The 14,860-nt window shown below is 45.3% G+C and overlaps 2 protein-coding genes across 8 annotated transcripts in view; one reads left to right on the forward strand and one right to left on the reverse strand.

Moving 5' to 3' along the window:
* LOC125500714 (odorant receptor 49b-like) overlaps positions 1 to 14,860 on the reverse strand; it is a 45,222-nt gene that overhangs the window by 19,513 nt on the left and 10,849 nt on the right. The window contains exon 1 of one of the 5 annotated variants that reach the window (XM_048654473.1): positions 13,966 to 14,025. The exons of 3 other annotated variants lie outside the window; for them this stretch is intronic. Coding sequence is in view for 1 of the 2 variants with exons in the window: in XM_048654471.1 (XP_048510428.1) it covers positions 7,973 to 8,028 (56 nt within the window). In the remaining variant the exon portion in view is untranslated. Of the gene's footprint in view, positions 1 to 7,972; positions 8,108 to 13,965; positions 14,026 to 14,860 lie in introns of those variants that run through there. One more of the 5 variants, XM_048654471.1, reaches the window with a different exon arrangement.
* The window catches only part of LOC105688768 (receptor-type guanylate cyclase Gyc76C-like), a 35,102-nt gene that overhangs the window by 10,903 nt on the left and 9,339 nt on the right, over positions 1 to 14,860 (forward strand). For all 3 annotated transcript variants that reach the window (XM_012405302.4, XM_020853923.3, XM_048654434.1), the window contains exons 3-4: positions 1,758 to 2,099; positions 6,232 to 6,429. In XM_012405302.4, the coding sequence (XP_012260725.2) occupies positions 1,797 to 2,099; positions 6,232 to 6,429 (501 nt within the window). In that variant the 5' untranslated portion in view covers positions 1,758 to 1,796. The remainder of the gene's footprint in view (positions 1 to 1,757; positions 2,100 to 6,231; positions 6,430 to 14,860) is intronic.

Consider the following 14,860-nt stretch of genomic DNA (forward strand, 5'->3'; position numbering starts at 1 on the left):
GCAATAGCAACGGCCGCAGCAGCAGCAGCAGCAGCAGCAGCAGCAGCAGCTTAGGAACGCGCGCGAGAAGAGTTATCAATGTTTATCTAAATGATATGCGCCGCGAGTGTTGACCCTGGATTGCGTAAAAGTTGTGGCCGTAGCACCAGCACCAGAACCGGCAGCTCGACATGAAGTAGCATCGAGAAACGTGCGTCTGTGTATGCGTGCGTGTGTGTGTGTGGGTAAAAGTTACGTACCACCGATGTACAGAAGTTACTCTTACGTACGTATACGTGCAACCGAGAGACGTCCATTGAATGGTCACCGTATCGTCGTAGTGATCCCCTCAATGTCGTGCGTGGGATAGAATTTCCACTCGTAAAATACCTACCATTGTTTTCTACTCGCGCAGTCTCGTTTTTCTGGGTTTTTTTCTCAGTTTTCTTTTCTTTTTCTTTTTTTTTCGTCTCCCCTCAGCTTCCCCCAACGTCGGGCGTCGGATCGACGGCGCCTTTCCGGCTTAGAGAAAGGGAGGTGTACACCGTATATATAACAACTCTGTGTACACTGGAACAAGGCTTTCCGACCGAATGGAAAGTGGAGGGCATCCGACAACCGCGATGGCGATACGCGAGAGGGAAAAATAAAAAGCGAATTAAAACGTTACTTTACATATCGTGTAGCTGGCTGCTGGGAAAACGCTAGGAGGTATCGTAGATAACGGAACGGTGGAAGCTGCGGGGGATTATTTATTTTCAGGTATATTATCCGTCGACAGCGGTACCGTGCGTGTGACGGAGGAGCTTTTGAATAATCGATCGCAAATGGGGGGACAAAATTTTGCGGGCGACGTTCCGTTCGGAGGAAATAAAATTAACGAGAAGTTGAGGAGACCAAGCGAGCGGCGGGACGCGGTGTTGGCTATACTTATCGCTACCGTGCCGCAAGTCGTCGTCTCTCAGGAATGATTGAGCGCGAAAATATGATTCTTATCATCTTCATAGGTATACGCATATCGTCGTATTATAGACGGTTCTAAACCACGCGCCTACATCACGTTAATGTCGCGCGCGCACACACGTACGTACCACGTATACGGCGAATTCAAACTACTCGCTAAGTGTTATAACTCGCTGGTTATTATGTAAATATTTAAGAGAACCATTTCGACTAAGCTCCAGAGGAATTCATATCCCGCATGGAGTACGAACGTGAAATTGTTATTGAAACGATTTGATTTCCGCGCACCGCATCCGCCGGGGATGCAGGGAAATCGAATCTGTATCATATTTCAATCGTCGATTCATTCTTTTTTTTTTTTCACAAGCCGATCCTCGTGACGGAGTGTGAAACGATTAATTATATCGCTACGTCGTCGCAGCTGAGCTGAGATATTCTATTAAAAAATGGAACTTTTCTGCCGCCAGGATTGCTCGGGGGGTAAAACTATAACGTCGCTACGAGAAATTGTATATCCAGTTCGAAATTAGTTTTATTGATCTTAAAACTCATCGCGTCACCTCGAGCCACACCTCGCCGAACAGTTTGCGGAAAATTTTCTACTCAAGAAACTTAATTACCTTGGCAAACTTTGGCCGCGGTGTGTACACCGCGATATATAATACCTTCCCTGTACAGAAGTCTCCGGATGTCTTTGATCGGCGGATGAAAGAGAAAAAGTGTTTTTCAAACGTATGCGGGAGTGCGCGGTTAAAAGTTTTTCCGCGCGAATCGAGAGAACAATTTTTGAAAATTTTACGCTTATTTTGTTGCAGGTGAGCCGGTGAGAGGCGCTGACCGGTGGCGAAACGGCCATGCGCCCCGGTCCGCCAGAACCGAGCTGCCGCAGGCCTACACGTCGCCAGCATTGGCTGCACCATATCCCTGCAGCGCGCAGCTTGCAGGTGCTCCTATTGCTGATCCTCGCGGCAATTTCTTCCCTCGCCGATACTCCGGTCGCCGCTTTAGCCGGAAATGAGCAGAGCCCGCTACAGCCAAAGTTCGCCTCAAGAGCTCCCCTCAATCTCACCGTGGGCTACCTCACCGCTATCAAGGGTGACCTCAACGACCGCAAGGGGCTGGCCATCTCCGGCGCCGTTTCCATCGCCCTCGACGAGGTAAGAAAATCCAACGGGATCCGTCGGTTCGCCAAAACGCACCACCGTCTCTTTACAGAAATTACGTCATCCGCAGAACCCTCGAAGGAATGATGCCGATAAATCCCTTATTTTTTTTTTTTTCATTTTTCATTCTCTCTTCCCTATCATCTTCACCTTCGACGATATATGTACCGCGTGTACCCTTTGCAGTAATGTACACACGACACCCGCACATACGTCGTTAACGGAATGATAATTATTTTAAACAGGCGTGCTTCTACCGCCGGTATAAGAAGTATTATATATTTGCACCGGGGCTTAACGTCTGTTTGAATAGAAATTGTGGAACGTTAAAGATCAGGCAGCCACCGAATGAAACTACGACGTCAAACTTGAACCGGTATAACGTACACATTACACATCTTCGTGTGCATCGAGACACTGGACACGTAGCGAAACGAAGTAGAATAAATAAATAAAATTCCTAGCGGTTGAAAATTTTTCCACGAATATCCTTACTAAATAATCGCCGGGTCGTTCGAAGGTTTTCGAAACGTAAAGCGTGTCCGATGTAGTTTCGAAAGAAAAATTTTTTCAGCTCCAATTTATATACATCCGTGACGAAAGGAACGTTGTACGTACACAGGATCCCGGATCTCCGTTCGCGCGAGGCTTTTTCTCTACGTTTCTCGTCATAAACGGCGATAAAATTTCCAAGTGTCTTACCTGAATCACCTTCGAATCGTAGCTACGGACGCATAGAAATCCCGATACTTCCGATAACACGGCGGTAGGAATAAACAAAGTAACGACCAGTTTCTCCGTGGTACCCCCTTCTGTGTATTTCCTCATTTTTTTTTTTTCCCCCCCCCGTCAAACTGTCACTCAAAATTCCACTTGCGGAGATCCGACGATGACGTAGGATATTATAGGAACGATGAGTCGCGAATAATAAGGGTCGAGGCTCTCGGTTGAGACGTAGATGCAAATAACACCCACGAATAGGGTAGTTTTGCTAATGGGCCTTCCTAGAAACCAGATCCCCCCCCACCCCCACCCCCCCGTTGAATAACGCGTAGCTGTTATATCCACACGGTTGTCCGCATTCCCCTAACCCGTACGTGTGTGACCAACGTAAAACACGTTCTACTACACCTCAAACAAACGCTAGTTGTGTAGTCTCCGCCATAAACGCGCGCATTGTCTGTAGGAATTACTGAGATTTGCATAATAACGTGTACAAGGTACTCCAACCTACCTACACCCGTTTCGCTCACCTACACACCTACACGAAATCGCACAGTCACCTGTGGGTGAATTATCCACGCCGCGTATACCCGGATGCAGAAAATTGCCGCGGAATTAGAAATGAAAGGGAAAAGGGAGAAAATCCGAAAATTAAATCGAAAATAAAACGACCCGAGGGTGCGGAAAAATTGGTCGGCGATCAGACCGTCCATCGCAGTGGACACTCCGTAGGTTTCAGATAAATTCAACGTGTGCGCGTGTGTAAGACAGTTGCGACGATCAGGGAAATATCGGGATGTCCATGGGAATCGTAAGAGAATAAATATATCTGCGGACCATGAAGACAAGGCCAATCAACGCGTAAAGACGTGCCCGAAGGCGGAATTATAGGTGTATATAAACTGATTTCTTTGCAGGGTATAATTCCTTTATATAGAGACGACGCAGCAGCGGTTTATATTTGCCGATTTATAAGACGCGGTGCGGTAGTTTGTACAGACTTTTAGGTGTGGAGTACACGGGAGGTAGGTACAACGTTCGCGGTACAGGTATGTAACATCCCTCGTCCAATTAGGCCGCAGTTTCGACGGAGGTGTAATTTATATGGATTTATTTATTCGGTTCGCGACGATCATAGAGGTCGTGTAATGCTAAGGGACTAAAATCCTGGGGACAAATTTATGCGACGGATTCCGCATTTTATCCGTCGCAAGATTAAATTCGATGTACAATTTTAAACCGTCACTATTTCACCGAGCTCTCGAGATTATAGAGGAACGCGAGCGGCGGATACTCGGCTACCGAACGATTTAAAGACGCTTAAAATATGCGTGTACGCGAGTAAAGAAAATTCCTGGCAATCTACCAGGAGAATTTTAGACGGCAGAGACTTATCGATAATTAGAAAAACGGCTATCTATAGAACAATCAAGTTCAGGTGTATTTAAATAGATATATCGAAATGGAAACGGCGTTGACGGCCAGAAATTTTTCTGTACGCGAGCGTGAAAACTGGTTATTATTTCTGACGTTGGAACCTCTCGGTGATTTTACTTATATTTTTGAAGTAGCGGTAAAAAAATTATTTCTTTTTTCATGTACGTGAAGCGAATTCTGCGGTACGTTCGTCCAGGATACTTAGGAGTCCGTAACAACTTATTCGACAGCTATCGTCAATTCTTCCGTCGGTTTTTCGAAATAATGTAGAGAGAAAAAAAAGATACTATTCTCAAAGCGGAAGAGCCGAGTAGGTATACAGCAATCGATACCGTCAACGGATATGTAAATTTTTATCATTCAAAGATCGAAAATCTTTAACTCATGTATAGTTCGCGACTTTATTCATGCGACACCGTACAGAGCGATGCGATTTTTTTTCGATCCTGAATTATTTTTATCCCCTTCAGCCCGGCCTGCACGTACGTTTCATCTCGCAGTGGTAAATTTCCGCTGTATTCAAAAGTCGCGATTTTCGACGTCGAACGAAGACGTGTGTTTTATGTAGATGCAGAATCTCGTGGCTAGGTGAGATCAACGCGGACCCGGATCGGACCCAAAATATCGGCGAACAATCCATAGAGATATATTTTGATCAGATAAAACGTAACCGAATTTTATTCCTCGAGCCAACGAACCCGCCGTTTCAGGATCCCCCGAATACCTACTTTCGATCGGACGTCGCGTGTCAACGTCACGTAAGAGCGAGTCGCCAGTCGAAAATTATACCAAAGATAATGATTTATTAATTTATTTATCTACCAAAGCACCGTATAATCGAAGCGCGGATTCGAACAGTTTCCTCGAATCCTCGAATATCCTATGTTAATAACCGCCGACCGCAATACGTTCGGACGTCGAGATCGGGATCTGAATTCCGCGGGGGAAATAAATCCTCGCGGTGACTAAAAAAAGAATGAAATCAACGATGGTAGAAATTTTCCCATGATGTGAATTCTTGCGTTTCCACGTACGTGGCGTCGAAGTTTATACCGCGTGAAATCGCATCTCATTAAAAGAAAAAATAAAGGTGAAAATAAATAATTAAATAAGGTGAATAATTCTTCATCCATAGCATTAGCGTTGGTGTACTAAAAAACATTTACCGCTTAAAAATATCAACGCTTCATATTAGCGGCTTTTGACTCTACACTTACGTCATATACCTATACCGACGTTGTATGTTATACCTGGACGATATTTTGCCGCGCGCACGGAACGACCCGTATGCCGAGTAAAATGCAAGCAATGGAATCAGCCGAGAGAACCACGTACGCTCATGCATGATGTATGCGCGATGATCACTAAAAAGCTGCAGTTATAATTATTGCGAATTTTCCCTCTCCGAAAGTCACCGCATTAAGATTCAGTCCAGATTACGCGTATGTTTAATTATAGTATATGATAATGACTGTATAATTTGATGATTTCATCAATAACATAATGTCGTTCACTTTGCTGATTTATACGGATCATTTCAATACTGTTTATCGAGTCTTTTTTATTTCATTCCCATACGTTTCCAACGACGGAAGGATCCACCTGAAATCCTTCATCCCCCATACCCGACTGCACGCTACTACGGTGCTCGAACCACCACAGGTGTCCACAGCTTGGCTCTGTTTTTTGAAAAATCCGCGCAAATTCTGAAACACATCGCAACCGACTGATTCCATCCACATACCCATCCTACTCTGCATTACAACACGTGCAATCCGCGTGATTATAGATGCAAATACGCGATATTTGCTCGCTAGCAACGTCATTCACGATACGTTGTAACACCTAATACCTCGCTCGATGAATACGATCCGTCGAATCGGCGAGGAGTGTCGAGGAAATCGAACGGCACGAAAATTCAAATGAAATTGAAATAAATTGAATTTTTCTCCAACTTTTGTTCCAGATAAACGAGAATCCTCACATTTTGCCGAACGTGAGGCTGGTCATGCGATGGAACGACACACGCGGGGACACCGTGGACGCGACGCGGGCTATGATAGACATGATATGCGACGGTGTTGTCGCCTTCTTTGGTCCAGAGGGGACTTGTTACGTCGAAGCCATTGTGGCGCAGTCTCGTAACATACCGATGATCAGCTACGTGAGTAAAATGTATCAATTACGTCCGATATATTTGGGTAGAAAATATGAAAAAAAATAAAAAAAAAGGAGGTGCCAGCGTCGCGAATCGTGCTTTCGATACGACCAAGGGCGTCCTGCGGGGAGCCTTGACGTCGTCCCGAAAATGTTAATTCCACGAGTCAAACTGTATTTTCACAAAAAACGAGTCGAAGAAGTTATCGAAAAAAAGGTGAAAAAAAAAAACGTTGAGGAAGGCCAACCTGTTTCGCCAGCTGATTGCAAATCGGAATTTGATTTTAAATTGATATCTTCGCTCTCGAGAAAGGCGAGAGTTTCGGATCACGCGTATGAAGTATCGGTGTACCGATCTTGTTTGGGGATAAAAGAATGAAAAAGAATAACGAAAAAAAAATAGAAAAAAAAAATAAAAATGAAAAAAGAGGGAGAAAAAAATCTTCAGGGCTTTTTCACCCTCCTCAAATATGCGTATATACAAGATACGTCCAGGTTGTACATTCCCGGTTCGCAAACTGGTAGAATTCGTGCGATGTGTAATTATCCTGTCAAGCCCCGGGTGTCCGCGGGTGGCTGTAGCTGAGGAGACCCCATAATACTCTGTATACCGCAGCAGCTATCGGCGAACCGTTTATATTCATCCGCCCACACACTTTCGCTTAATTAGGACGGTTCTTTTATATATATTTTCTTTTTCTTTTTTTTTTTTCATTCACTCTTTTCCCCCCTCTCTCCAAGGAGGAAGCCAGCCGGTTGCACTTTACTCGGTAAAACGTACGCGCGTAAGACCTAGAAATTCTAGCAAAAAAAAACACAGCCAGCCAATCATTTTTTATAATCCTTAAAGAATTTCATTTATTTTATAACCGTAGCCAGTTGTGTAATATACACCTCGTACGAATGTCAAAAGCGGAAAGTTGTTTAATTGCGTTCGTGTCGATGACAGAGGCAACGGTCGTAGCTCGTCGTGTGACATAAGATACGATTCGCGGAAGAAAAGGGGGGAGAGATACCGCGGGGGCAGCGATATCTTTAATCGATCGAACGATAATTGAAAACTTTGTCCCCCTCAAATGAATGATGATTGAAAAAACGCCGTTAAGTCACCCCCGATTAAGTGGTGGCGGCGCACGTGCCTTCACCGCGGGTCGAAAAGTTTTGCGCGAATAATTTCAATTTTTTTCTTTTCTACGTTTTTCTCAATCGTCCCACGGTTGTTCGGTAGGTTTCATCGGAGCTGATTATTACATCAAAGACGATATGACGAGCGAGCTCGTTTTATCTACCGTCATCTCGGTTCCCAGACGTCGAAGGCGTACGAGGTGAGGAGATACACCTTGCGCGGTGTGGCAGGTTCGAACCGCGAGACGACGTACGACGTCGCGTCGCGTCGCGTCGCGTCGTCTCAACCGGTCCCAAGTAGTTATCTGAGAATGGAACAATATTATTCTATCGACAACGCATTTGCATGAAAACTGCTGATTCTCCTGACCTTCAGGGTCTATTTATAGCCGAGCCCGCTGATGCCCCACGTAGCGGACACTTACCTGCGGCCTACGGGTCCGGCCGACGTTCCCTCCGCCTGATGCCCGATGCTCTCCATACCGGCTCTTTACCTCCGCCTTTGCTTTTGCCCTGGCTTAGCCTGCGGCCGGCGTATGGCCCAGTCTTTACGAACCCCGCCATACCACACCGTGCCACGGGATATTACGCTCTGTCCTCCGGAAAGCCCGACGATATTCCGTTCCTTCGTATACGCATTAACGACTTTGTTTACCGCTCACTCCAGGTATTTCACTTTTCAATTTTAGTCGGTACCTTGGCAAGGCGAATTTGATCCACAAACGACACGAGGCACCACGGTGCTTCGTTAACTCCGCTCCCCGAACTTTCCCACGCCAATTTTTCTCTTTTTTTCTTTTTCTTTTTTTCTTTTTTTTTTTACTCCGGTCTCTTCCTTTGGGCGCTTGGGGAGGGCGTTGACAAAATTTTAGAGGCGAGCGTAACGATATCCTCATTCATACTCTCGCCAAATATTGCGAAACGTTTATATGCACGCTCAGACTCATTATAAGTCAGCTAGTTGCACCAGCGAGTTTCGTATTTTGGCCGCACTTACCCCTCGTTTAATAATAGGACAAGTGGCGAGCCACTCGAAGATGCGTGCACTATACAGTTTCTGCGATTGCGTCGCAATTTTCTTTTGAAAATTTTCATCGAAAAGCGGGCAAAAAAGAAATATTCATCCAGACGCGGGATAATCGGAGACGCGATTACGTGTTACGTGAAGATATTTTTGGGTTATTCATCATTGAACAAAGTTTATTTGACGCCTCGAGGAACTGACTGAGTTATATAAGTTACACAAGGAATCAAACATCGGTCGAGCACGCGGTTGGGTTTTACGTGTTGGGAATATTAATTAGAACGTCGGTGTGTAAAAATCGAGCAAAAAATGAAGGTTTGATGATGATACGGTTCGGTATATGGGTGAAAAAAAAAAAAAAAAAAAAAAAAGAAAGAAACAATTATCGGTCAGCGGCGAGGGATATCGGCGACCGCTCGCTGCCCCCCCGCTCGTCCGAATTCCTGCCGTTCGCGACGAGGTCAAGAACAATTTAACAAAAAAGGTTCTACGTACGGTAGGAGCGAGTAATACTACCGTAGGTGTCTTCAACGACGAAAATAGTAGCGGGTTTATAACTAAATCGCTTGTTAAATAGCGTAATTTTCTACGAGTCACATTATACCACCGGGCACATCTAGATCTAGAGCACATGTCTGTATCGAATGCGTAATAAATACATGTACGCGGTGTACGCTCGCCTCGCTATATTGTCTGCGTAGGGAATGATCCGCTAACTTCTCGTTTTCGCGAGATCACTCTCGATCGCTCGAATCCTAATGACCTCAACGTTCATCGACGGCTCGAGCGAATCCGAAATCCAATTTCGGGATGCGATTCTAATTCCCGAAAATTTCCAGTCAATTTCGCGTCGAGGATGGAAAATCGTCGAAAAATTCATCGTTGCATTCGTTTCGGATTCGTACGGAATTGAATAATTTTGTCCAGCGTCGTTGTCGGCGATGGTGCAAGTGTACACGATGGGTGATATAGTGTGCGAATAGGATTTGAATAACTCGTTATTCTTTCCGTGTCTATTTCGTGGGAAAAGAATAACCGGGTCAAGGGTCAGGCGTGCTCCCCGTACATGAAACTCGTTGCACTTCGTTCGATACGATCGACGTATTTTCAGCGATATTTTTCGTCTCTCATCCAACCGCGTATGATCGAACTCACGGATCGCCCGTGTTTCGCAAAGCGTCGAATGACATTTACGACGATATGGAAGTCAGCTTACGAACGGTTGTAATATATATAATTGAAATTTACTCCTACATGGATTTGAATTGAAATTGAAAACCGTGCAGCGAGTGCGCGAAGCATTTGAATACGCGGTGCGTAATGGCGATGATAATTCGTGTGCGTGTCCGCTAATGAGGGCCGGCACCATCGCAATCATCGTTTTAATTTGTGCCTCGCTCGGTGTTAACTTAATGCCACGTTCTAAATATATACGCGCATACCCATCGTACGCATCCTCTTCTTCGCCGACGCTGTACCACCATCTCGGCAGTCGGTGGCAGAACTGCCATCGACAGATATTAACGAGAGAAAGAAATGAAGGGCTAGGGGTGCCAGAGAAAATGTGAACCGATCAAATAAGGGGGCGTGAACGTTTCGGCAACCCCCCGAAAGGGATCAGGTGGAAGTTCCTCCGCTGCTCGATCGTGTCGATATTCATCGGGAATACTCTGGACTCATATTAGCGCGGCGATGGAAGTAATTTTCAGCGTTTCGTACGAGATCGCCCGGAGGTATTCGGCGATGCGACGAATAACGTGGAGGAGCCCCGATGCTCGTACCGCTGCTGCCACTGGCTGCTCACAGCGATGAGGTCGCCGATTGTCACGTTCACGGTCTCCGCCCGATCCCGCCTCTGTCGTAGTCGCAGTCGCGGAGAGTCACTCGATCTTGCCTCGTTATTTAAGCATTCAAGGATACGCGGGCTAGTATACGGCTCATACTAACTGCCTGTGTTTATCGCGCCTATATTTAGAACGCTGCTATTGCTTGCCAACCAATCGACCGAACGACCGACCGACCGACCGACGGACGTACCCGTACCGCATGCTCGACACGAGACCCCGGAGAACAGCGGTGGCAGAGGGCAACTCGACGCGACGATATCTCCGCTCTTTTCGATTCCTCGTTTCCAGCTCCCGATCCAGCCTCGTCGACGTCGCCTTTTATCCCACGGGTTACCGTACTCTCCTTCCCCTCAAGGGGGACCCCCATCTCGCCTCGCTCGTCTTATTCTCGCTCGCGCCGTAAGCGCAAATATTATAATACGACGAAGTCGAGGGCCGCTGGACCATGTGCGGGAACAACGTCCCGTTCTAGTAGAAAACCGGCCAACCGTATCGCTGACAAACGCGTGTACGCTGCACTCGCACGTCGTGTACAGGGCGTGACGAAAATGTGCGTGGAAAAAAAATCTTGGAGAACGAACTGGACGAATTTGGGTTTTTTTTTCCTTCGAATTTTTCGAGTAATGATTAATTTTTCGCTGTTACAAAAATCGTTGGTCACGGTGTTCTATGTACGGAATACAATATACCTTAGGTATTACAAAATGGAGGAGGTTTTTACCCGTTGCAGTATCGAGTATATACGTGTAACTATATATAGAACGGTACGGAGACGCCTGCACCACCGGCAGCAGTAGCGGAGCAACAGCGGCTACGAGACCCACTGTGTGCCCCCTTTGTCTACATAGGTTTCCATGTGTTAATACCGCGTGTAGTTTGTACGTTCACGTTCGACCACGAGTCCGTGAAAACGTATGCCGTATGCAACGACACTCTCCGTATCTCTCTCTGGGTACCTTCGCTCGAGTCGGACGCATTTTTTTTGATTTTTCGTTCACTCGTTTTGTCGAGAATCTGTAGAAAAAATCGTTCGCGAGACCCGAAATCGGACGATCGTCGTCAAAGTACCTTCGCTACACATCGACGACGATGTAGAATCGAAAAATCAATCGAATGGTAACATACGCGCCACATAATGCGACTTACCTATCCATCTATGCATACGCTTATATACACACATCGTATAACGTATGTGCCCAACTTATACATGTGCGTGACTCGGGGCGTTGAAAGGAAATGAAACTATTGCGGGGAAATTTGCCTTTCTACGAACGCTTGCGTTATCATCGAGTGTACGTAGCATATGTGGATCGCTCGCTACACATGGAGAATTTACATCAGCACATGTACGTAAACTATACGTGCGTACTGACCGCGAATCAGAAATCACGTGAATTCTTTTGAATAACGTAACGTCGGATCGAACCGTATCTCGAATGGGTAACGAGGAATTTGCAAACAATTTTTACAGCCTCCCACACGCGAAAAATGCAAAAAAAAAGAAAAATCCATAGCTTCTGCAGATTTATACAACGCGATACCTTGCGATCGTTCGTACGTTGTACAAATCATTGGCGAATAATAAACGGTTTTGAAAAAAATCTGGAGGACATCTGCACATCGTCAAAACACGTATCCGAATATATATATTTAGAATTCAACTTCGCCGCTCCCGCCGAGTAAATTTTCTTTTCATCATTTTGTTCAATTTTTTTCTCAATTCGCACGCGAAACTTGACCGGTTAACTCATTCGTTCGTAACTTTTTGCAACTTGTCGCCTATTCCCACGCGTTGACGGAGGCTCATTCAAATATCGATCGCGTGTTTGCCCTGAAAAATAGAAAGAAAAAAAAAACCGAAAAAAGACAGAAGGCAAAAAAATGTCATTGTAATGTATTATATTTAGAATTCTAGATCGCAGATCGTTCGAGGATACGTTGTACACGCGGATGCCGATGGACGTCCGTCGTTCGCATTCTGGTTTAGCATCTATAAATCTGGATTATAGGATCGGTTGTAAATTTCCCGTCGCCTAGATTTCATCGTCGGTCGGGGTGTTTTTGCGTTCATGCGGGATTATCATCAACGAGGTAATAATTCGAGACGTCCGTATTATGAGATACACGTAACGTATCGCCGTACGTACAAAACGACGTCTTCCCGTTTCCGTTCGCCGCTTATTCAAACAAAGGAAAATGCGGGACAGCCGCAATTACCGGATTTATTAAATCAAACGGATTGCATCCCGCCGTAGAAGACGTCGCGACCGACCAACAAATCTTCTCAAATATCACGCTATTAGCCGAACGATTATCGTTATTATTATACATATACACACACCACGCGTAATGTGCTCGTTCCGTAACTGTAAGCCAGCTGCACTATCATATATATGTACCCCGATTCAGCGTTGCACTTACCGCGCGCAGACTTTGTGGAATTTCGCGAGTCACACGATAACGCGAGAGTAGCGATTTTTATTATACGAGCGATTTTTTTTCCTCTCGTTCGTTCGAAGAGATCTGTAACAAGTGATCGACCAACGCCGTATCGGGTATATATGTATTCATATACATAAAATCATTATAACCTGTTCCGAGTTTCTTCCGCGAGTATTATATGTATACTATATACATATACATCGTATCAAATGAACGTAGACATACATGTAACACGTGTATAACGCGTATAACGCGAGTGATTGTGACCACCACATTCTACCAGTTTACGTACAAATTATTCTATTTCGTGTTTTGCCATTCAAGGATATACACCGCGAGAGATTATCGCTATTTGTCTGACTTCTATAAATAGAATCTGTTGATTTATGAATAAATGAAAGCATGCCTCGGAGCTCGTACATGCCTCTTGTGCGTGCGTGTCAAACACGCGCGTAACTTAAAGAGCGCAATCGTGTGCGTCGTACGTGCGAATCGTACGTATGTATTTCGAAGTACGTACTGCCCCCCCCCCTCACTTGCATGTAAGTTCAGAGCCGGTATATACGCTCACAGCTACCGAACCTATAGCCTACGTATAAGCGGTTGGTTATTATCGTACACACGACGTGTTTTGCGTCGTTTGCGCCGCCACCGCCTCGGCTACGAAAAGTCGCCGATTAAACTCGGCGCAATTTTTATCTCCTTTTCGTTCATCTCCTCTCAAGATCACCTTTTTTTTTTGCTCATTTTTTAAATCGATCGCTCATTTTTCTAAATATACATTCTCGTTGAGATTTATTATTAGCCACCGCGTCGAATGTATAATACCGAGTGCGATTGCGAATCGCATTGTGCAGGACACGTTGATACATTCGCAAATTAAACTGTACGGCTGTCTCTACGTATACTTTGAGAGTATCATTTTTAAGATAAATTTACACATCCCTGCATACCGAGCGACGCGACGTCGTATATATATATAACTCATTTTCCGCACCCACTTACGTACAATGATCGCACAAACAAATATTTCACGCACACTCGTATAGCGGTGTGTACGTAGAAGTAAAAAAAATTCTCCAAGTATGTATATTCGTATACGTACACGCGTCACATCAAATTAACGAGTACGATGTCGTAAAATCTATATCGAGCACCCGTTCACTCGCGGTCCTCCTCATAAGTCGTTTCTTCGAAACAACAGAGTAATTATGAACACATGAAATGACGAAGGCTCGTCGAGTCGTTTCATTTTTTCTTTTTTTTTTTCTTTTTTTTTTTTCTTTCCAAGCTCGTTTAAACGATTTTGCTTTTTTGTCCACGTACTCTACCTACAATGCCGCACGTGTAGATGAGAGGTGTTGCGCTACGTATGTCGCACGCGAAACGGGGAATCTATTTGGACAAGTTTGTTACATCGCGGCTAAAATTGCGTCTAGACATCACGTGCTGGAAAAACGAATGCGTGACACATGTCGTTGAAGATCGGTGAGACGGCGGCGGCGGCAACGGCAACGCGACGAAACCGAAGAGGTTTTCGTTGCGTTTACGGAATGGATGGGACGAGGTACGAATGGACGGATGGATGGATGGATGGACGGTGACACGACGGTCGGGTCGGTAGTCTTTTGGTCGGTCGCCGCTAGACTTTTGAACAATAAGTCGTTGCACAATGACCACCAGTCCCAGTCTGGTCAAGGCTCTCAAGGTGGTCCGATCTAAATATAGCCGATCGAGGCCCAGAATAACACCGACCGGTCGACAATGACCAAGCCCTGCGTCTCCGATAAAATTGGTGAACAAAAAACGAGAAGGAAGTGAAGAGAAAAAGATGAGAGAAAAAAAAAGAAAAGAAAAAAAGAAAAAAAAAGGAAGAAGAAGAAGAATTGGGTCGACCGCGTGCAGGCTCTCATCTTTTCAATCGCTGCATCTTTGGGCTCTTTCGTCTATTTATCATTCGTCCGACCTGAATTTTTTTGTTCCTTGTTCTCTTCGGTTCT

Source organism: Athalia rosae, chromosome 4 (assembly GCF_917208135.1).
Source record: "Athalia rosae chromosome 4, iyAthRosa1.1, whole genome shotgun sequence".
NCBI classification, from domain to species: Eukaryota; Metazoa; Arthropoda; class Insecta; order Hymenoptera; family Athaliidae; genus Athalia; species Athalia rosae.